A 23,629-nucleotide genomic window follows, 5' to 3' on the forward strand; every position below is an offset into this window, starting at 1 on the left:
GGTCTTAAACCTGGGAAGCATAATCCAGGGATGTAGCCCAGGGTGGGATCTACCCCACTGGGGAACAGCTCCAGCACCTCTGGAGGTCCAGGTGGGCAGCAAGCTCAATGTGAGCGACCAGGGTGCTGCCACGGCAAAGAAAGATGATGGGATGTTGAGTTGCATCAACAAGGGCATCACCAGCAGAGGAAAAGTCACTGCCCACTCTACTCAGCACTTGACAGGCCATGCCTGAAATACTGTGTTCAGTTTTGGTCCACATAAAAGTGTGGAGAGGCTGGAGTCGGTCCAGAGAAGGGCCACAGAGATGATCAGAGGAATGGGAAACAGGCCATAAGAGGAAAGGCTGGAAGAACTGGGCTTGTAGAGCCTTGAGAAAAGAAGGATTAGGGGAGACCTTATCACCATGTCCCATTATTTGAAGGTTAGCTACAAAGATGGAGACTCCCTTTTTACAGGGAGTCACATGGAAAAGACAAGGGATATTGGGTACAAGTTACTCCTGGGAAGATTCCAGCTGGACATAAGAGCAAAGTTTTTCATAACAACAATCAGCCATTTCAATAATCTGCCCATTAAAATGGTGGATTCCCCAAATCTGGACACTTTTAAGATTCAGCTGGACAGGTTGCTGGGCTGTCTTGTCCAGACTGGGGACTGTGGTTTTTTCCAGAAAAGTTTGACCAGGAGATCCTTGGGATCCTTTCCAACCTGGGATTCTATAATACTGTGAATCAATTTTTTTAATATAGGCTGCTAACCAAAACAGGCCTGCTCCTTCCTTTGTTCTCATGGACAGCATGTAAGTAACTGAATCCACAGTAACACTTCAGAAAATCAGATTTCAACAAAGTCTTAGAGGCACTCCCCATCTCTTTTGCACTATTACAGGTGCCATTTACGCTCTACAGCACTAACTGATATTCTCATGAAGACCTGGGACCAGATTAATCTCTCTCACTGGGGAAGCATAACTTTAGTCACTCTAGGAGTATATCTGTTTATAACTAGGAAGTGGATCTAACTCTTTATAATTGCTATATAATATGATTTTTATCTTATCTCCCTTACTTAGAGTTTGAGTGTCACTCCAGGCCTAAAAAGACAGTTTTCATTTTACAGATATGATTGAGGAGCTGGTTCATTATTACTGCTATTAACACTTGCCAAGCAAACTAAAAAACCACAACAATGCTTCAAAGAGTAACTTTGAATCCTTTTGTACCAGAAAGGAAGACTGAACTGTGATCCCACATTTGAACTTGAAGAAATGATTTTAGAGTCCAAGCCTCTCCATAAAAAGAAAAAGCGACTTGCCAAAAACAAATCCAAAGACGGAGCCAAGGAAACCTGCCCGCTGGTAAGATGGGGACTGTGACTGCAGTCAGTGGCATTTTGATTACAGTCGAATAGGCAAACTCCATTCACTTCTATCACCTCTGAAAATAGACTCAACCTTTCTGTCTGTCATTTCATACATTGCATAAATCATCTCCAAAGCAAGATGAAAAGCAACCATTTTTTTTTGGTCAAATAGTAACAACATGTTTAAGCTATAATAATTTTTAAGGTTATCACAGATGCTCATTTAAAGTATGAAAAAGTGTTTCCAGTTGCCAAAAACACTTCCCACACATGGACAAATAGTTACAAAAAGTATTTATTCAGTACTACTACCAAAAATGAAAAGTATGCAGTGAAAAGGCTTTTTATTTACTCTTGACTAATGTGTCCCATGTAGAAAGATGCATTGTATGAATAGTCAAGAGTACTGAGAAAATTAATAACAATTTCCAGACTTGAATTATCATTTCAGTGAGGTTTTATAAATTATGTTGCTACTCCTAATGATTTTGTATGTTCGTGCAAGCTGTTCTTCGTACAGCTATCAGATGTAAAAATCCTCAGGAATTCTTTATGGGGAACTTCTTCCAAAAGAATGAGATTGATTGTGCTATCACAGCCCAATTTAAGGGTCTTCAAAATACTCATGATAGTATTCACTCGTAAGCCTTTTTGTTCAGTGTTGTTTGTGTTTGTGTGATTTTTGTCTATGATTTCTCATCTTTTTTAATCAACCTATTCATGCTGTTTTTTAAAGAACGTACACCTGCAGCAGTGCTTGGAAACCGTTAGGAAAGAATTCATCATATTCAACAGAGAGAAGTAAGTGCATTTCTTAATGCCTCTTTAGCACTCACTACTAAAATTAAATTGAGAACTATTTTTTTTTCTCACAGTATAAGGGAAAGTGATTAATGATCACAGCAGCAGAGCCTAAAAGACTGGATTTCCATTGATTTCTTCCCCTACAGTCTCTGGTGGGCTGGTTTTGTAGTGCTTGCTTCTCTGCAACCAAGCAGAAGACCTTGTGATGAAAGTATGTTAGAAATATAAGGTAAATGTTACTGAACTCCCCAGAGAAAATGCCAGTAATTAAGCAGAGGAATACAATACAAGGTACTGCTTTTTCACAACTCAAACAAATCCAAGGGAAGTCATAACTCATGAAATTTTAATGATACGAGCTGCACTGTTCTGACTTGGAAACACTGTTCATACTTCCCCACTATTGGGGAAAAATAAAAGTGTATTTCAACATTACCTATTTCAACAAAGCTAAGTATTACACCTATACCAGACACGAAGCAAGAACTTGTAATCTGAGGGTTAGTCAGAAGCACAAGACTGATTCCCAAGGATATCAATAATCTTCCTGGTTCAATTAATGCACTGCATTTTTCATAATTTACTGCCTTTGAGTTGCAGTCATTATGAACCCATTTGTATTAGCAGATACACCTCATAACAGTGGAGTTGTTTGTGTCTTTGGTCAAATTATTGCATTTCATTCAAGTATATTCCATGTTTTTATTTGGCCTAACTATATATGCAAGCCTTTCTAATAGAGTTGTGAGATGTTAAAAATTAATTTAAAAGTTGTGACTATTTTAATTAATGCATACAATGCAGGTAATTACTGTCTCTGTAATTAAAACTGGGAAAGGAATTGTCGGCTTTGTACAGTTCACAAAATAGCACAAAGGAAATTATGCCATGATATACCCTTCTTCCTGTTACAATCTGTGGGACATTTCTATGATTGATACTGATGCTCACAGAAACTAAAGAAAAAGAAGGTCCAGCAGATTCTTCATGTTATTTTGCATGATCTCTAGCACAAGAAAGCCTTTTGTTTCTGTAAAAACCATAAAGAAGAGAAGCCAGACCAAGTCAGCCCATAGAAGGTTTTCAGAAACATCTTGGTGGATTCTCTGAATCAGTTGAACCAGTGAATGCTTGAACTTTGAATTTAACCCACAAAAATAAAATTATTAAGGTCATAATGACAAGATTAGAAAAATGTTACATTTATTAATCAATTTAATGAGTTTTCTAGAAGCTATTCACACAAGTAATTAATTTCCAGATATTACTACTATTATTATTATACCACCTACTCTAGAGTCATACATCAAGAAGTTCCAATATGCAGCAATTTTTGAAAGTTAAAACCCCAGATTTTGTAAGACACTCAAAATTTCATTGGTGTGTTCACTACCTTGAACAATTTCTCGTCATGATTTTACTGTGTTATTCTTAAATCATTTTATGCATAGGAAATTTTTTTCATTTGTTTCATATTGCACAACTACAGTAGCAACACAAGCTATAAAGAACTCTGAGAGGCTGATGAGAGATCAAGAGGTTTAAATTGAGTACCAGTAAAATGGAAGCAAAAGGTAAACCACACGCACTTCAATCAAAAAAAGCATGTGTTTTGGTCATTGCTTGGCTGGCTTTGACAAGGTAATGGAAAAATATTTAGTATAGACCTACAACAGATCCTGCATTGTCTAAAGCCAGATCACAATAATTTCTCATTTAAATTGCATTATAGCTTCAGAAGGACATGGAGAGACTTCTGTAATACTTTCCAAAGACAAAAATGTTAAGACTGGGGGGAAGCAGAGGTCAAATGTTTGAAGTGCAAAGTGAATTCAGGTTAATGAGAACAAAATAGGAGCAATGGCAGGCACAGATGCCATCATACCAGAAGAAGCTACACAGTATACACCAGAGGAACTCAGGGTGGGTTTCCTTAGACCTTCTGTGCCCTCAAGACTGGATGTACAGGCTGAGGCTGTGCTTACATGGATTTCCAAAGCCACATGGCCCATCAAGTTCTTAGGAACAGCTGCAGATGCTGAAAGATGTGAACTGTTTGTTCCCACAAACACAATACCTATTAATATGTGATTGTATCATTAGGTTAGGTGTCAACCCCAAACAGGGCTTTAAATCAGTCTCAGATTAAAGCAGCCAGATGTTTTGGTATTCTTCCATGTTCCTCTGCATAGTAACTGTTGAAACTGTCTGCATATTTCTATATTCATTATATTCAGCAACAAAAGTCTACATTTTATTGTGACCTAAGCCTTCTGCTCAGTTTACTTCAGTGTCACAGAACACCACAAAAATCCCAATAAAGGATGAAAAAAAATAGCATGTCTTTCAAGGGAAAAAATGAGACTCTCTAAACTACAAGGATTCAAGGAAAATTTCAGATGCTTCTATCTGAGCAACACAAAGTCAGGTAGTAATATGTAGTTAACTGTGTGATGTTAAACCATCCCAGTTCCACAATATCTTGCAATCCAATACTTGTAAAATATCTGGTATGAAAAGCAGAGTCTGATTTTATTGAATGCCTTGCTGGTAGTTGTACACTGTGCCTCTTTTCCACTGTGTGTCTTTCATCCTGCAACAGACACTGCAAATCTTGCAATATGTCATACTTGCTTTCTTGTCAAGAAGCTCAGGAGACTATCAGACACTCTTAGATTACAGGCAAGAGGAGCAGGGGGAATTAGAGAAAAGGCTCACTATGATAAAAATAATTTAAACATAGTGGAAGAGACTGAAGTACGTTAATAGTTTCAGTTAACGGAGACAAAGACAGAATGTGCACATTTTCTGTATTCCATTGCTTTCTGTATTTAAGTAATGGAAAACTGGTATTTGTAGGAATGTTTTAAGCAACGGCTTCCTTGACAAAGACATGATGTTAGCGATTGCCAGCAGTGGGTAAAAAAAGTTAGAAATGCATCCCTTACCCACTCCTGATCACGTGGCATCTTCTGTTGAATATTTCAGTGGGCGTGAGCTGCAAATTAAAATGCGTATGGGTGGGTGTGGGTGGGTGTGGGTGTCTTTTGATATGACATGGGGGTATGGCATCTGTCCACAGTGATGTTATCTTCCAGTACCTTCAAGACAGGGGCACTCACTGCACTGATGCAAAGTAAAACAACATAGGAAAATCCTTTTGCAGGACTTGTTTTCTATTCTTAAAAGTGTCAATGCAGTCTCTTAGTTTTGAACACATAAACAAAATAAACTCTGATATACAAATGGTCCACACACTGATTAGCTGGCAAGTATGATCTGAAGTAGGTTTCAGGGATCTGTTTGGCTCCTTTTGGTGGAAAAATAATTATTTTTTGGTTTTAATTCCTTTTCTGTATATAGATATTTTATTATATCCAGAAATGCAGCACCAAACATTCTGCAGTATCTTAATGTGTATTCCCATAGACTTGCCAGCAATTTTTCAAGAATTTGATCTCATTTACAAGCTGTAGGCTACAATTTCAAATTTTCTTTTTTTAATTTTGTGTGTGTGTCTGTGGTGGAGGAGATTGTACAGATAAATCCACACTGTGTTCTTGTAGCTTTATTGAAAAGATGAGCACAGATTATTTTGCTATTTTTGTGCTGTAATCACTAAACAGATCTTCACATACAACTACATCTCTTTATGAATACCTAAAACCTGAAATGACCAGAAATTAAGAAATAGACCCAATACTTGCTTGTAGTGAAATCATATTTCTTACCCCTTATGGTTCCTGAGCCTCTTCTTCGCCCTAAAAAATTGTCTCTGTCCTAAGATACTGATACACCTTATTCCTCTTCTCAGTATTTGTTCAATGCTTCCACACTAAAAAAAATCTGCCACAAATTGAAGCACATTGCTCTGTCTTTTCCTGCTATCATTCCTACCTTTTGAGCATATCCAGCTCTCTTATAAATGATCCTGAACAGCTCAAGGTGAACAGACAGCTCTCTGTTCCCAGAATAAATAGCAAAACTTGAGGGAGCATATTTTAAGCATATTAAGATGCTTAAAATCACGTTGTCTGATTTTTTCCATATCATAGGTGAAAAGCTTACTTAATATTCTCTGCATTTTTTATAGGATCAAATTTATTATCTCTCTCTTTTTAGTTCTTTTTCTTTTCTTTTAATTGTCTTTTCAGATTCAAATCCAGAGTCCCTGAGTACTCTCTTTCATTTTATTTTGATTGAAATTGAATATTCATAATGATTTGCAGTATACTTCATTGAATGTACTTTTCTAATATGTATTTTACGTCACTTTGGTATCTCTGGAGATCTTTATATTATCATAATCCTTCTAATAGCTGAATCCTTTTTGGATGAAGCTGCATTCCTTTTCTTGCCCCTTCTGCTGACCTTAATTCAGTTTAGATCCATTTCTTTCTGAGCATTTCAAGTGGTTGCACAGCTTTTCACTGAAGCTTTCTTCTCCCTTTTGAAATGGATATGTCTGCTTTTGGAGATTGCTCTCGCAATTAGAAAGATGTTTTTCTGAATGTGATTGAACCTGATTTGTGTTTGGGCAGTAATAACTGTTGCTTGCTCACATGAGCCCTTTCACTTCTGCCTTTGATTCCTGCTCACTGTTGCTGGTTTAGAATTGCCAATCCAAATGTCACTCTCTTCCTAGTGAGCCAAGCTGCCTAAGAGTTTGAGTGTAGCAGGTCCAAACTGGTAATTTTTCTACAGATATACCTTCAAATTCACTTTTTTTTGAGAAAGGAGTGGTCAGAAAAATGCCATTGTTTCAATGATGTGTTCCTTTCACAGTTTCATGGAAGGAAAAAACCCACAAAGGCTAATGAGTACCTGGAACCTCATTTTAAAAGTCTTCCAGGAAAAATGGTCAAAGTTTTCCCAAGCAAGTAATGATACCATTATAATGGCTACACTTGACCATCCAACTTTGGGAATGAAAGTTTGTATGGGGGTGCATATGTCAGGGCATTCTCCATGTTGAAATGTGGTCCTGGAAAGGTCAGGATAACATGCACATCCTCAGCAGTGGAGGCCAGAAATTAGTTTTTACTCACAGAAAACTAAACAGAAATACACCTCATTAAAACTAATTGGAAGTCAATTCAGAGGAAAGAAGAGTCTTCATTTATACATCTCAGACCTTGGAGGGGAAGCACAACTGTATAATTCTGAGTACCAAATATTTTAATTTTTTGAACAGGTTACATGGGACAAATCATATCTGTGATAAATAAAGGCTGCATAACAGGTCATGACTGTTCCATTGCCATAGGGGACTACCTCCATGATTTCTCTTCATCTCTCTTTGTGTCCCACACTAACATAAATTTTCACTTATTATGAGTCACCATTATGAGTCGTGAAGACTGAAATCCTTGTCCTGTTTTAAGAAAGCAATTTGGAGCCAGTTGATGAAGCAATGCAGAAACAAGCCAGTAATGAGATAACATTATTACTGCCAGTCCCTCTGATGTCCATGTATCTGTTGAATATATTCATAAATGAGTTGGGAAGGGAGGTGAATGGTGAGGGAACAAAGTTCACTTATGATACCAGAGTAGTCACGACTAAATCTGACTGCAAAGAGCTGCAATAGATAATGATAGCCATGGTTCTGAGTTGCAGGGTAAGAAAATGGCAGCTCAAATTCAGTACTGATAAATGCAAATACATTAGGAAGAAGAAAATCTAAACTTTACCTTTAGGATAATAGACTCAAAATTAACTCCAGTTATGAAGGACAGAGAGTTTGAAAAAACTGTGGATAGCACAATGCTAAGCAGAAGACTAAAAGGTGCTGATATGTTAAAACCTGAAAAAACAGCTACAGATAAATATATGTTCATATACATAAACTTGCATCTTTCATTCTGTGTACAGTTCTGCTTTCGTATCTCAAAAAAGTTACAAAGGACTTAGAAAGGTTTCAAGAAAAACAGGATTGGCCAGGGGGGTGACATGGGTCATGTAGAAGGATTTAATAGACTTGAACTAATTTAAACTCTGAGAAGAGGCAACTGAAAAGACAGGAACTGGATAAATAATAACATGTTCTGAAACTTATTGAGAAGATGACTAAGCAATGATTATTCACTCTTTGTGGTAACCCAAGGTCACAAAGTTATCAGTCTGCAGGTTTAAAAGAAAACAAAGCATGTTTTTTTGTGAATTGCAGCATGTTGCTGAGTGGTGCTTTGGATGTTAAACATACAAAAAGATTTTAAAAAGGATTAGAGAAATTCATGGGAAAAGATCCATCAAGGTCCTTGAGATGTGAGGCCTCTGATGCAGTTATTGGTTCTGGAAACCTGGAAATGTCAGAAGTGAGGGGGATATGCCACAGCAGACATTTGTCTCCATTCAGCTCATTCTTCGACAACATGCACTAGTGTCTGAAATGGGCCACTATGAGAGAGGGGAATCTCTGTTAGGTAGAATGGCTGGGTTTGTGCATTTATGGCTTCTCACAGATTACAAGGTCTCCATTTTCATACACCCTTCATAATAGCACATATCTGTGTATGTATGCATACATGCAAGTATGTGTGTGTGTATATATATCTATCTGTATCTATCTATATCTTTATCTATTTATCTATATATATATCTACTATTGGAAATAGGAAAAGAAATGCAGACTTAGGTCAGTAAAAGATTTAGGTAAGATTCAGACTGTCCATTGCTGTGTTCCAGGACACATCCCCCATCCCCTGGGAAGACCTCCCATGTGGAGGTAATTTTCCTGTGTCCCACCTGGGGCACAATACATGCTTCTGCTGTGGGTGCACCTTAGTGACTAACCTGAATGATGTTCAGTAGAGTGGCTTCTGGGGATCCCTGTGTTAGGCAGCACCTTTCCCACACATTGTGCAGGGAGATTTGGTGATTAACCGAAGGCTGCAAGTTATGCTGTGCAACCACAGGTGAACTCCTGGCTCAGCCTCCTTTTGTGGGGTCCACCTTCAGGGGAGGAAGGAGCTCCACAGTTAATCAGACTTCATGTGAAGCTAAGTTTTGGACTGGAGCAGAGAAATCTTGCATAAGAAATAGGTGGAGAGAGATGAGCCTGCAGAGAGGTGAGTGCAGGCTGTGGCTGCTCCCTGGCAACTCACAGCCTTTAATTCCTGGAAGTCTGGCGCTGTGAGAAGGGTAGGGCTGAACCTGCCTACTCCCAGATGCATATGCCAGCCTGAGAATGTTTATTGTCAGGTCTAAATAATTAGGCAGAGCCAGACTGACTTTAGTGGTGTGTTGACCCTGTCTGGATGCCAGATGCCCACCAAAGTCACTGTATCACAGCTCTCCTCAGCTGGGCTGGGGAAAGAAAATACAACAAAAGGTTCATGGGTTGAGGAAAGGACAGGGAGAGAGAGATCACTCACCAGTTACTGTCATGGGCAAAATTTGCTCAGCTTGGGGAAGATTAATTTAATTTATTGCCAATAAATATAAGACCAGGATAGTAAGAAATAAACCGCAAATCTTAAAAACATCTTCCCTCCACCCCTCCCTTCTTCCTGGGCTCAACTTCACTCCCAAATCCTCTACCTCCTCCATGACAGGGGCACATGGGGATGGGGAATGCAGTTAGTTCATTACATGTCTCTGCTGCTGCTTCCTCCTCACACTCTTCTCCTGCTCCAATGTGAGTTTCCTCACACAGGCTGCATTTCTTCATAAACTGCTACAGAGTGGGTCCCTTGACCTCCATGTGGTCTGTCCATCTGCTGGCAGCTGAACAAAAGGGTGAGCCTAACATCCTGCAGGATACACACCAAAGGCAGGCTAGGAAATTAATGCCTTTCTTGAAAATGTGTTTTGGCCCACACCGGGAAATATCTTTATTTGTGGACAGGTGCCTATGGTCTTAAAACTGGATATTGGCTAACTAGAAAGAAAATCTTTTCCCTGTCATCCCAAAAAGTCTAAAACCCAGTATATTATTGGGAAATTTCATAACTGCTTTCCTGTTCCCTGTAGATGTGGATCTGCAAAGATACTTAAACTAGAAAAACTTGTTCACATTTAAAAATGTGGCTGAACAAGACAGACATTGTTTAGGATGCACCTTGAACAGACAATAGGCCACTTCTAAGAGACACCTATTTCACTTGTCTGAACCTGGCTTTAATGTTAGTGTTAATCAGTTGGTTTAGTCACATTTTCTTAAATGACTGCACATCATTTGAAGTCTTCATTTATTTACTTCATGTCTTCACTTATTTTGCTTCATCAAATCCCAGGATAAACCTGAGATCTCAAGACAATGAATGTCAACATCCTATAGCACCCAGTACAATATTTCACTTGCCTTCTGCACACTGGTATTTCACATGTCACTCATGCTGTATGTGCACCTGAACCCATTAGGTTTGATTATAAATTGTTGGTTGATAGAAAATTATATTCACAGCCATTTACTGAGTGTAATTACTCAGCAGGAACCATCAACCTGAATCAATTATCCAAACTCTAAGAATATTTCCCTGAAGATTCTTGGAAAAGGTGGGAGTAAATGTCATGAGTGTCAGTGGTAAAAGAAGATATATGGGCTACATGGGGATACTTCCCCCAACATTTTATTTTTTACATTCAGCTGTAATAAAGCGTAACTTTTAGTTTGAAAATCATTAATTTAAATTTAAATGGAGTTAAAATACAGTTATTTGAATAATTACTTGGTAGTCTACTGAGCTATCAAAACACGTACGCCATGGTGTATTAGGAAAACAGACCTGACGTTATGACTCTTTCCATCAAAGCACTCAGTTCCAAGAGAACATGTTTGGGGTCAAAGACTGACTGAGTTAAATAGTGCTTAGACACAGAACAACTCCTACCCCACAGGCTGTACACAAGGTTTTTCAGAGATATCTGAAATAAATGGGAATTAGATGACAAAGTATTTTTCAAGTTATAGCCCAAGTCATGCAGAAAAGCCACTGCTGGCAGAGCCAGAGCCTGGATACGCTACAGGCACGTCTGCATGGATGAGCAGGCAATTGCACCCTGTTCTCGTTGGTGATTTCATTACCCAGCTCTTGGCAGAGTTTATCAGCATGTGCTGTGTTACAGGCTGATGGGACCATTCAATTTCTGCACGCCTGAACAGTGTGGGTGCAAATTAGCTCTAATCCAGAAGTAAATTGGCTCTGATAAGCAGTGCAGTGTGTGGTGAGCTTGTAAAGCCACTAGACAGGAAGGGCCTTGAATCTGTTTCTCAAAGAGGGAAGGCATATATGTTTTTCTAGAGGTGCAACAAGCCTGTATCCCTTTAAATTAATATATTTTAAAATAATTTATTTAGTTTAAGCTCCTTTAGTACTCAGTGAGGAGAGACTTGTATCTCCCAAGATTGATCTGTGACACATATATTAGATTACTTAGACCAGAAGAAATTAATCTATGTTAGTGACTCTATTTATCCTGTAGAGAGAATCTGAACTAATCTTTCAGTTGTCTACAGTTAGCTGGCATAAAATCCATCCCACATTTGAGAGTTCAGATCATTTCTAAATGTCAGTTCCACAGGCACAGGAGTTCTGTGGTCTGACCACTCTCTCTGTGTCAGGTAATCAAGGGTATCTCATGCAGCACCAAGCATCGCTTGTGGGGCAGCTGCATTTGAGTGTATGTCCATAGCCATGGGGGCAGGAGGCCAAGAACAAGCAAGCCATAGCTGTAAACATTATCAAGGAAGTGTCAAAGACTCATGACATCCACTCTTGGCTAGTGGTTCAATGGAGTTGCTTCTTGGACCCAGGTCTCCCAAAACACACACCTGCTGTAACTCAGACAGTGGGGAGGGTTGTGTCTCATTTAAGGCTGCTCTGCACACATCGGTTCTCTACACAAACTCCAGATCAAGGGGAAATGATCTGAGTTTACAGACTAATTTTCACTTTGGAGTCTTGTGACTCAGCTTTGATGTGGCTGAGTGATGAGTGTTGTCTCTGCTTCAGCAGCTCCATAAGTCTGCCCTGGTCTGCCCCAAGCTTCCTCTGACACAGAGCAAGAGTGTGCCTTCCTTGTTTACTCAGAAATGATTAGAAAATTCATACACTTTCCAGTGATTTCTGTTTTCCTGAAAAGACTTCTGAGATCACTCTGTGCAGAGGCCAAATGAAAGAAAAGCCCACTATCAACTCTCCCATGCTTTCTGCTCCTCTGCTACATGTAAAAAAGAATTTTTAATAAACAAACCAAAAAGGACATTAGCTATATACAGCTGTCTTTTGGGACAGTTTCAATTGGCTATATAATTACTTAGTTTAATTAATAAGATGCCCACAGCTGGGATTCTTTTGAATCCGTCCTCTTTTCTAAAGTGTTTAACTCTCCTTCCTCCATTTCCACTCCTTTTTTTTCTTATCCTGCATTTTCCACCTTCACTGCTGTTTTCTGCCTATTTTTCATAGGCAGTACACAGGCAATCTGCCATACTGCTCCATTGTTAGCGTGGTCCCTGGCATAATTTTTCCCAGGCTAAAATCACTCTTTGAAGCAATTCCCTTCATGCATCAGGGGTTATCACAGACCAAAGGCTGCCCAACAGGCAGCTGGAATCCAACAACTCTGGTTTGCAGGTTAGAGATTAGCCATAAGGGTGTGAGGCAGTCTGTGCCACTCACTCAGCTCCCAGGCACTGATCCTTATCTTCAGGAGCAAATGGAACTGATGTCTAAAAGACAGGAATTGCATTCCCATGCAGTGCTCTATTTGCTGCCTGTCATGAGAGCCCTCCCAGGTACCACCGGGGAATAGGAAGTGGATGAATAAATTGTCAGATGTTCAGGTTACCAGGTAACTCAATCTTAAGGAGGATTAACAATTATTTCTGCTATATGTTGCTATTAAATTAGAGCACATCTTTTCAAGTTGGGGAATTTCATAGGATTTGGGTAGACCTGACTGCTCCTTAAGATTTACACTGAGCAAAGCTACTATTTTCTTCTTTATGGATGGAAGTGTAAATTAAGCAAATTGTCTGAACTTCTGATAAACTTATAGGCTCACTTTTGCTAACATTTTAAGAAAGAAAGCAAATCTAGGAATTTTCAGTCCTTTATGATAACTTTTCTGGCTACTTTGTTTTGAAAAGTAAGAATACTCTTCTTCATATGCTTATTCAGTTAAAAAATAACTTGATCAGGATCCTTTGCTCTTCTTCCTTCTTTATTTCACCTTTTCACTAAAAAGTATAGTTGAATGAAATCTTGGCAGAAGAGAACTAGTAAGCAGAATAAAGGAGATGTAAGAGAAAGCGTGACGCTCATTTACAATCGTAAAGTACTGCCAGCTTCTTCCATTTTTACAAAAAGTAGAACACAGCAAGGACCAATTTATAAGAGAAACCTTAAAACATGCAGGCAGAAAATTATTAAGTGGCTGTGTATCAAAGTCCATTCTTATTCCCGACAGAGGAAACCAGACGACAAGCCAAGCTGCTTATTGTCCCAGAAATCATGCTCTGTTATCAGTATTTCCACAATCATTGCCTGCAGCTGATGTTAAAATGATGTCAGAAAAATAATGGGTGAATTTTTCAAAGTGGAGTATGAGATGCACATGCATACAGCCCATTATTTTTGAAAAGACGTGTGTGCACTGCAGGACCTACATTTTACTGCCAAAAACTTGCCCTGTTTTTGTAGTATGTCCACTTTACTGAAGTGCATGAGCTGCTATAAAGCTTAGACAGGGGTTTTATAAATGATGAGGTTTTGCATGACTTTGGGGAAGTGACTCTTTTTCCAGGTAAAGCGTGAGAAATTGTGGCTGCTGTGAACATTTTTCCTCAGTGCCAAGCTGAGGGAAGAGTCCTTTTGGGGCTGCTGGGTGAGCTGATGTAGAAAATGAGCTGGCATGACCAACATTGTTAATTTCCACCTGTCAACCACCTGCTTACTACTGAACACTTATTATTTAGGCAGAGATGTAAACCAAAACAGACCCCTTTCATGAGGGTTATACCAAGGTGTAAAGTCCAAGCTGCCCAGCAGCTTTCTGGTTACATTTTGTATCACACTCAGTGTGAGTCCTTTCGAATCCTCACAGTCCAAATCCTTCTGTTCTTTCTAGAACATGTTTCTCTGCATAAAAACACTTAAAAATGTGAGCAACACAGGGATATAGTCTGTACTTATTCCACAGTAAGCAAATCTTATTGCCACAGTTAGACTCCAAAGTCGCATTAAGTTTTCCTTTTTATACCTTTTGACTGGAAATAAAGGAGATGGGTGGGGATCTGGTTCACAGAGCTCCAGATTGCCACAAATTTTACAAATTATTTGGGCTGAGCATTTCATCTTTCTTTTGTGTGGAACCAAGCCTTGAAGCCAGTTTCAGTAACAGCTGCTAACTACGTCCATTTCCTTAGGAAGCAATTTCTGAACCATTTGGTGAAACAGTGCTTAGTTATCACTCAAACTAATTAGTTGTGTTCAGGGACAGGCAGTGGTGGTGTGGGAATAATTAAAGAGTCACCACCTTGTGAAAGAAATTGTGTTCACCACTTGTGATTTATTCTTCTGGGCCTGTTTTGGTTATGTTTGCATACAAATTTGGATGCATCATTACCACAATGAATAAAAATTGAAATTGGAAACAAACAGTGGGCAAGAGTAGTGGGTACAAAACTGACACCTTGCCTGCCCTCAGTGCTGAGATATCTTACTCCATCCTTGGCTATCTCGGCAACTTGCTCCCATCTTGGCTGGGCATGCTGGGTGTCCCCAGCTCTGACAGGATCCCTGCGAGACATTGCTACTGTTGGGATCTTCTTACTTTATGGAGTCCCTCTACAGAATTGTACCACCCTGTAAAAATTATTTGGATGAAAGTTTTTCAACATTATAATATTCAGCTATTTTAGTTATATGGCATAACTTTCACGTTTGTATTTTCTCTGACCAGGATATAACAAAATAGTGCCTATCTCTGTCCCTTTCTGGCTTCTTTTAAGTCCTTCAGAAAATGTCATTGCTAGATCTTTTCTATTGAGAATGAAAAGTTTCTAGTGCTGTGTTATTTGCCAACTCATTCTAAAAATATGGGATTTGGACATTAGGACATTCACTGCGTTTTTAAAATCTCCTCGTGACTTCTGTATCTGTGGTCTCGTAGACAAAACACATGACATGCTCAGACACATGTAGATGAAACAGTTCCTTCCTGAGCACAGTCATTCCTCATGACAGATCAGTCTCTGATTCAGATGTGTTCAGAATTAGCCTTATAGCAAGGCCATCTGCACAAGCCATCAGCATTACTTCTGTGTAGATGCTAAATCATACAACTGAGATGGTTTTCTGACTATTTAGCAAACTGTCCTCCAGGATTCATGAATTTCAAAAAGCCAGCATAGACATGCCTCATCTCTTCTGATCTCAGACCCCCTCCCTTGTGAAAAATAACTGGGATAAATATTCCACAGATTTATCTACTCCTCAGGACTTATCCCAAGGGATGTAAAAGTTGTCATTAATAGGCTTTTTTTCCTACAATAAAACTACAGTTTCTAAAGTTCATTTTATTAAGCTCTTCTTTCCCCCAAACCAAAAGCAAAGCATCCATTTTCTCCAGCAAAGTGTTTGAAATATCAAGAGACCAAGGTAAAATGCTAAATATAGAAAAGGCAAAACAAATCCAGTGCCCACTCAGACTGTTCTGTTTCCTCCACACCTAGGACACTTGATTTGCAATATTGGCGAACTCACTTGCAGATTTTCCATAGTCAAAAGAGTTTCCTTTACGATGTGGTAAGTGTGAGAGTCTCAGAGGAGGGGCAGCTCTGCCTGGCTTGAGGTCTCTTTTGCCAGTAGAAGGTCTCTTTTCTCCTCTCAATGGCTGCTGAGAGCAGGCTCACCCTTTGAAACTCCTTGTAGTTCTGAGGCTTCAGTTTCACCCTGACAGCCTGGCAAGGCCCACTGAGGAGTGCATCAGCTGCACAAAGGTGTTACCATGCACTGAGCAAACAGATGAGTGACAGGCAGTGTAACAGCCTCTGCATGGCTGTCAAACACAGCAACTATGTTTTGCAAAGCCTGATGCCATTGCTCTGTACTGATATAGCAGTTTTGGACCTAGAATTTTTCCCTCTCCTCTGAATTCCCTTCCACTGATCTATATCAGATTCAAGATCCAGCATCAGAAATCAATGCTGCAGGAAAGTTACTGTAATATCTGAGTATTGAGAAAATGAGAACCTTAAAAAGCAATTCATGGCTCACACAGGCTCTTCCTCTTTACCAGAAATACTGACAAAGGCAAGACTTGACTGGAGGTTCCGTTACTGTTCTTGCTTCATTCCTGTAGTGGCTGGTACAGCCTCCTTCTTCCTCGCTGCTGGAGAGGAGTCTGTGCAGTGCGCAGTGTCACACACTAGCAATATTGCACAGATCGATGGCGAAGGGAAGGAAAACTCTTTGTTGGTTCAGCAGAAGCACTCAGCATAATTGCCTCTGAGACTACTTATGTATTTGCACAGAACTGTCATGGAATAAATGTAACAGAAACTGTTCAAACTCATTTTCATCCTCCTTTCGCTGCAGGTTTTTTTTGTTCCATATGACTGTCCACTAGAACCACTTGTTCACTTTTTCATTCATAGCTGGCCATTTTATTATTTATTCTTAGCCAATAGTATTCAGCATAGGAACATCTGAACCTGCTTCAGATCCACCACAAAGTCTCTGTCAAGCCATTCATTCTCCCTGGGCCTTTATCCAGTTATCACAGCCTGTCGCTGCATCAGCTTAAAGGCAAGATAAGTCATTCACTGGAAAGCAGCTTCCTACAAGTGATTTATTGCACTAGAGACATTTTTGAACAGAATGGCCCAGACTGCATTTATTTTGCCATGATTACAGGAAACATGTCAAGGTACTCACATTTTTTAAAAGCTGAGAACATCTGACAGAAAAGTGCTCCGGGTTTGACACCAAAGAATCAAGAATGCACCAAAAAGAGAGAAATTTCACTTCTGTAACTGTCTAATATTTTAACTGAAGAGACTGTGCACACACATTTCTTTGTGTCTTGACCTGAGTCTGCAGTTTTGAGCTAGAGAGAAATACAAACCAATTGCCTTATTTTATTTTTTCTGAAACTGCAGTGGTTTGGGAGGAGGCCTTATTCTTAGCAAATCTGCAATTTTGACAGTTATGTTGAATCTGCAACTTCTCATTCGTTGTCATTGGACTTATCCTACTAAGCAGCCTAAAGACAAACTTCAATATTCTTCTTCATCTAGAGAACAAAGCTGAGCTGTAAGCAATTCCCTAGTGCTCCCAAGTTTGCTACTGGGTTTCATTAAATGTTTGTGATTTTGGTTCTGGCCTGCCATAGTTGTAGCAGTCTTTTTCAGTTCAAGATTTTATTTTCCATCCTAGCTTTTAGCCAGTTTTTTCTCTTTATTTTTGTATTTTTATATATTCAGTAATGCATACATGCATAATTACACATGCAGTATAATTACATTTTTCTTGATTATACACACCACCTTCTTTTCTAATAATCACAGAGACCAGACTGTAATTCCCTGTTTCATTCAGGCCTGTGAGACACAGAGCAGTACTTAGAGACACAAAGTTCTCAGCTTCCATCATTTTAGACAGCAGCTGCCTTGACAGCTGATGAGAGAAGCTGAGACACAGAAAAGTGCTGCAATTTGTCCACAGAGGTGGAAACAGAATAAAAATCTTCTGATTCTTAGTCCAATTCCCCAGCCCCAAGAGACCATTGGTAAGCAGGTTTTTGTATGCCCACAGTAACTAAACCCCTAGAGTGAAATACTTAATGTAATTTTAATAACTTAATAAAGTTATTGATAAATTATTAAATAGTTAAATACCAGTTAATTTTTTACCTCCTCATCAGGTTAATAACCTATTGCTTACTTCGATAGTTTGAAATATGGGTAGTGAATCTAGATACAGAAACAGAAAATGTCTGAAAAGGGAATTCAATGAAGCACTGCTAAAACAATGTATTTCTTTAGCACTTCCAAATCCCCATATTCTGTTTCAATAGTAGACCTGGGGAGTAGGAACAGTATAAAAGAAAATAATGGAAATAAATCACCATTATTAACCACCTCTGTAGAGAGTGAAAAAATTGAGCCTGGCCAGAGGTATCTTTTGAACTCAGTATGGGTTTTATTTCTCTCCTTTTTACACTGTCCTCCTTACATGCATGCTGCCTTTGTGCCAGTTTGAGTGGTTCTCAGAAAAAAAAAAAAAAAATTGGTGTTTTCTTGCTTCATGTTGTTATTGAGAGAATTCTTATTTTCCTTTTAAATTGAGCAGTGCAGTAACTGCCTTCTTTTTCAGCTTTCTACAAACAAAGGAAATATACAGTTTCAGGGAGAAAGCACCTGCATGTCTTAGACCAATGCAATGATTCCTCAGATCTCTATAGAGCCAAAATTTGTCTCACTCCACTATTTAGCAGTTTGCAAGGTTTGCCACCCACACTTTGCAACATGAGTTTCCAAGCACTGTAGTCTTTTCTTTCGATGCCTACAAACACATTAGTCTTGTACCAGTAGCTCAGATCCTGAGATGTTTCAAGTCTCAAGTCGAGCTCTATTGCTCTCCTGGTAGTCTCTTGGATCTTTTTTGAAGGTCTTGTTAAAAAACCCAAACCAACGAGCAAACAAAAAACACCCCAAACCAACAAAAAAACTAAGTCATCAAATTTGCTGTCTTCCACGGTGCCAAGACAGTTTGAAGAATAAGTTACACTCTCCATTCAGCTGTGCAAAAATTATAATTTTCTTAGAGTCCTTGGGTGAAAATCCATTGTCTTGATGCTTTGCCAACATTAATTTAAGCAACAGGTTCTAAAGCTCTTTCACTGATGGTTTAACTGGAGATGATGGACAAATTTGTCATAAGGAAAGGAATCTTCCTAAGCGCGTTTGTTGTGGACATTAGTGAAGATAATTCATAGGCTTTTCAGCTGGGGACTCGTATCTTCTGTGCTATCCTCTAATAAATCCTACATTGACCTCTAGACTCAATGGTAACCATTGGATTTCTGATGCAATTGAAAAAATTCACCATTAGGGTAAATGCTCTTAGAAATTTGTTCCTCTGATTTGTTGTTTTCATTCTGCCTTACAGCTTTTCATTTAATGTGTCTGCCCTTTTAAACTTAAGTTTTTGTACAGTGTTCCCATATTTTTTGCTTTAATAGCCTCCTCTAGTCCTCTGTTTAATTAAAGTATTTTCATATCCATTCACATTCTCTTCTGAGTGTTCACTATGGTGTCTCCATATTCTTTACGCCACCTGGAAGTATTTAAGGATTTGAAATTGATCATTTAAATTTGATTTTTTCATCCTTTTCCATTAATGATTATTTTCTAGGTATTCTATATTACTTTCAAAGCTGGGTTTTTTTTGGAGTATAGCATATATACCTTTTATAATCACTGTACCAAAGAGCTCTTCCATCGTGTCTCTGGTGCCAAGTCTTGGTGCCATTTTCAGGAGTACTATTTCCCATTTTGAGAAAAGAAGCAGTCAGAGAAAAGTTCCTTCAAAATAGTAGCTGTCCATGCTTCAAAAAAAAATGGTCCCTACCATGTAGCTTCCCTGTGAGTCTTTCCATCTCTCCTGAAAGTATTTACACAGTGTTTGGAGGAAAACACTGAATATGACATGAATCACAGTAAAATCACAGAGACTGCTACCACTGTTGAGCAGAAATGCTGAGAAGCTCTATGATAACACAGTTGGTGAGGACTGCAGATGCTTCTAGGGCTGTTGCTGTTCTCTAGAAAGTGATGTCAAAAAAAGATAATGTTGCAGTCTTTAAACATAGGATTTTGTTGCCATTGTTGCTTGAAACCACTTATGAGGCTTTGATAACATATGAAGTAATTACAAGAGGAGTACTGAATATGCTTTCATCTCATGGTTTTTTTCTCTTTTACTGATGAAGGTCACTGATAACTTTGTAGGACAACAGAGGGGAGCAGCTGTTGTGTGCCCAGTCAACAGCTTTCATCAGCCTCCAGCTACCTGGAGGTTTTACCAAGCTACAGCCTGAGCAGAGGTGCTAAAGCCAGGGAAAGCACTCTCCTCTGCTGGCTGTTTATGGTAGGCTTGAAGTGGAGCAGGATTTGTCCAAGACCTAACTTCACATATTTAGGAGGAAGCAATCATCAGTGTTTAGAGGAAATGGCAGCTATAAAGCTCAAGCAGTTAATACGGGTGAAATGCTGCAGGAATCTGTTTTATACCCAGGTGTACGTGGCCATCCACAGGGCAGGCAGCAGCTGTCCTTCTGCTACAGCTACCTGCACATGACAGCTCTATCAATGTTTTTAACCTCTGGCAGATTAAGAAGACAGCAGGATCAAAGTGGACAGACTTCCAGCATTGACAGCAGAGCATCCCTTCAGAGCCATGAGAAACTCCAAGACGGGAGGAACAACAATTTGCTGGGACACGGCTGCACCAGAGGCTGCAGCAGTTAGTGAGCCACGGCCCCACACGCTTCCTCAGCAGCAGCGGGAGGGGAGGTCCTCTCTGCACCCCCCCTCTTCTGCACCCCTTGGGTCCTGGGACACCTGACCCCTCCAAAAGCCGGATCCCCGACCAAGGACAAACCCACACAGCACACTGGCTGAGATTTTCCACATACAACTCTGCTCTTGAATCTGCCACTGGAAAAATGACCATCAGCAACAAAATACAGTTTTTTAAGTAAGTGTGACTTTTGTTTTCAAAATCCTGGAAGAAAACTTGAAACAATTCATTAGGCAGCCTCTCAAAGATTGCCACATTCCTGGATATTTGCAAGAGACAACATTATATTGGGGCCAGCTTTACCTTGAAGGCTTTACATTACCCCAAATCCCTCCATTAATTAAAATGGTCCAGTTTGGAATTTTGTGAAACTGCTGCACACAGCTGTTTCTAAGCACCTGCTGTTGAGTTTATAACAGATGTACATGATGTAAATACATGAATGTAGTGTCAAATGGGCCAAACACTGAATAATTTCATTTAAATACCTGAAACTCATTGAAAATGTTGCAGTGTGAGTGTATTCACATTGTTCTTTAACATCCTGTGTTCTGCTTTGTAGTAAAAGATGTGACCCTGGCCAAGTCAAAGTTTTGCTAGTGACTTTAGTGGATGCAAGATCAGACACATTAGTTATGTATGCTAACCATGGTAAAGAAAGACCTTTTTCTTTGTACCAATAGGCTGACTGAGCCAGAGTTAGTAAGGAGAGCTAAAAACATTAAGAATTTGCTCAGATCCATAGCTAGCTGTTATAAAATGTGAAGAAGTTACATGTGTCTCTATTTTCACGGATCTATTCCGGATGAAACTATCTTGAATAGAAAGAAACATAATTTAGTCAAAATATTGCTGACATGAAATCCTTTTATTTTAAACAGCACCCAAAATTCCAAACATTTATGGCATTTTGCAACTTGTACATCCACATTTTGATAATAAATGCATGTTTATTCTCTCCTATTGTGCTTCTATTTTGAAGGGTTACCACTTGCAAGCAAATTTCATTTCAGCCTTTTAAAAATAAGTAAGGTTTTTGGAAGTGAAAAACATTTGAAATAATCTATTTTTACTGCATTGTTCCCATTCTATCTTTTACAAAGTTCTTTGTAATTGAATATATTTTAAAATTTTGTTTCATGTTATATTTTGGTCACAATTTTTTGCAAATACAGATTTTTATCGCTCCACGAAATGGTGTTCCTATCAACAACAAGCAGTTTACAAATGTACAAAGATAAAGATTTTATGTCTGTCATGAGCATGATGTTGGTCTACTTGCTTAATTTGGTCATAGACTGGAATAATCATAGGATCAAGCAAAGGAGCAGAATTTTTCTGGTCATAAGAGGACAGATTTCATTGCCCAGAATAAACTGTTTCATATCCATCCTTTCTTATAATGACCTTTTTCTTTTTTTTTTTTTTTCTTGACATTGGTTTCCCTTGGGAATGACCGAAGGGGATAAGATTTCACATAATTTCTGGAAACACCTGTTGTTCTGTTCCAGTCAAAATTCATTATGATCCTGGACCTCGATCTGGATGTGAAAGAAAATCTTTTATTTATTTAAGTAATCCTACAGAGATTAATGTTACTGGGTAAATATCGTAAGCAAAATTTTGCAAGATCCATGATGTATCAGACGATATAGATTAGAGACAGAGAGCGTTTATAAGGAGAACCAGTAATTTAGTGAGATTTTCCATGTAAAATTTTCCAGCTGGAAAACATGGGGAAAAAAGGCAATTGCACATTTTATTCTTTTTCTGTGGTTACAGTTATTTTGAGCAGAAGAGTTACTCCGGGTGATTTTGTACATCAACCACACAGGATGCCACTGTGCTAGCACCTTAGCTGAGGCTAGGAAGGCATTTTTGAAGTGAATGTCTCAACCTTACAGCCTTACTGCATTTTAGTACCTATTGCAGCACCCAAATCAGAGGCTTTTTGGAGGATACAAAGTCAGAAGATGTGTTCCGAGAGAGCACTTACTGCCATCTGCCCAGCCCTGGGCCTGTAGACCACAGGAACAGGTAAGAGAAAATCTGAGATGGAACTTCCCCAAATGTAGCTCATGTGGATGTCAGGTCAGCAGAGCCCCTCCTGTCCAGCTGCACTGCCAGCTAATGCACACACAGCCCCCAAGAAACCTGGGCTTATAGAATGAGAAGTTTATAGAATGGAAGATCTACATATGCAAGAAGATCATCGGTGACTGCATCAAAAATTGGAGGAGTTTACTGCAGACAGAATTTAATTAGTAGCAGGATTCTACCAAATATTTGCAGTCCGATCTGGCTGTTGCTGGATGTCTTTGCCAGTGCTTTACTAAGCTGTTTTTGAGAGGAGCCTGGTTATTCAATAGATTGCATCTACTTAAATATATTTGCACAGAGTATTGTGCATGAATGCAAGCTCGCTCAGACACTTTAATTTCACGCTTGTGGCCACATGATCATTTCTCAAACAACTGTACTGCTTGCAAAAAAATGAAATCATGGCACCAATCAGCTTTATCCGTAGTCCATGGCACTTCCACTGACTGCAAGCTGTACCTTATGCTACATATAATTATTTATGTCAACTTATTACACAGATCAGTGAATGCCCTCAGCTATACCATGGAGACCCAATATTGAATCAAAGAACCATGGAATGGTTTGGGTTGGAAGGGACATTTAAAGGTCATCCAGTTCAAGTCTCCTGCAGTGAGCAGAGACACCTTCAACTAGATCAGGTTGCTCAGAGCCCCATCCAATATGGCCCTGAATGCTTCTAGGGATGGGGCTTCCACCACCTCTCTGGAACACCTACACTCTTATTTCATCTTTTCTTTCAACCAACATAGCTGTAAGGATCTGTCTTGCCTTGGGAAGCTCTGATAATGGTGCAGAAGAACATGAAGAGAGGTTATTCTTAATAG

The 23,629-nt window shown here is 39.2% G+C and overlaps 1 protein-coding gene across 2 annotated transcripts in view; it reads left to right on the forward strand.

Annotated features, from left to right (window-relative positions):
* Positions 1-22,092, forward strand: part of STK32B (serine/threonine kinase 32B) — a 162,475-nt gene extending 140,383 nt beyond the window's left edge. For both annotated transcript variants that reach the window (XM_042053585.1, XM_042053584.1), the window contains exons 10-12: positions 1,229-1,360; positions 2,102-2,166; positions 20,512-22,092. In XM_042053585.1, the coding sequence (XP_041909519.1) occupies positions 1,229-1,360; positions 2,102-2,166; positions 20,512-20,650 (336 nt within the window). In that variant the 3' untranslated portion in view covers positions 20,651-22,092. The remainder of the gene's footprint in view (positions 1-1,228; positions 1,361-2,101; positions 2,167-20,511) is intronic.
* The last annotated feature ends 1,537 nt before the right edge of the window (positions 22,093-23,629 follow it).

The sequence above is a fragment of the Corvus kubaryi genome, unplaced genomic scaffold (genome assembly GCF_017639235.1).
Source record: "Corvus kubaryi isolate FWS band 111438036 unplaced genomic scaffold, C.kubaryi_AGA036_p1.0 split1-131, whole genome shotgun sequence".
Taxonomy (NCBI): Eukaryota; Metazoa; Chordata; class Aves; order Passeriformes; family Corvidae; genus Corvus; species Corvus kubaryi.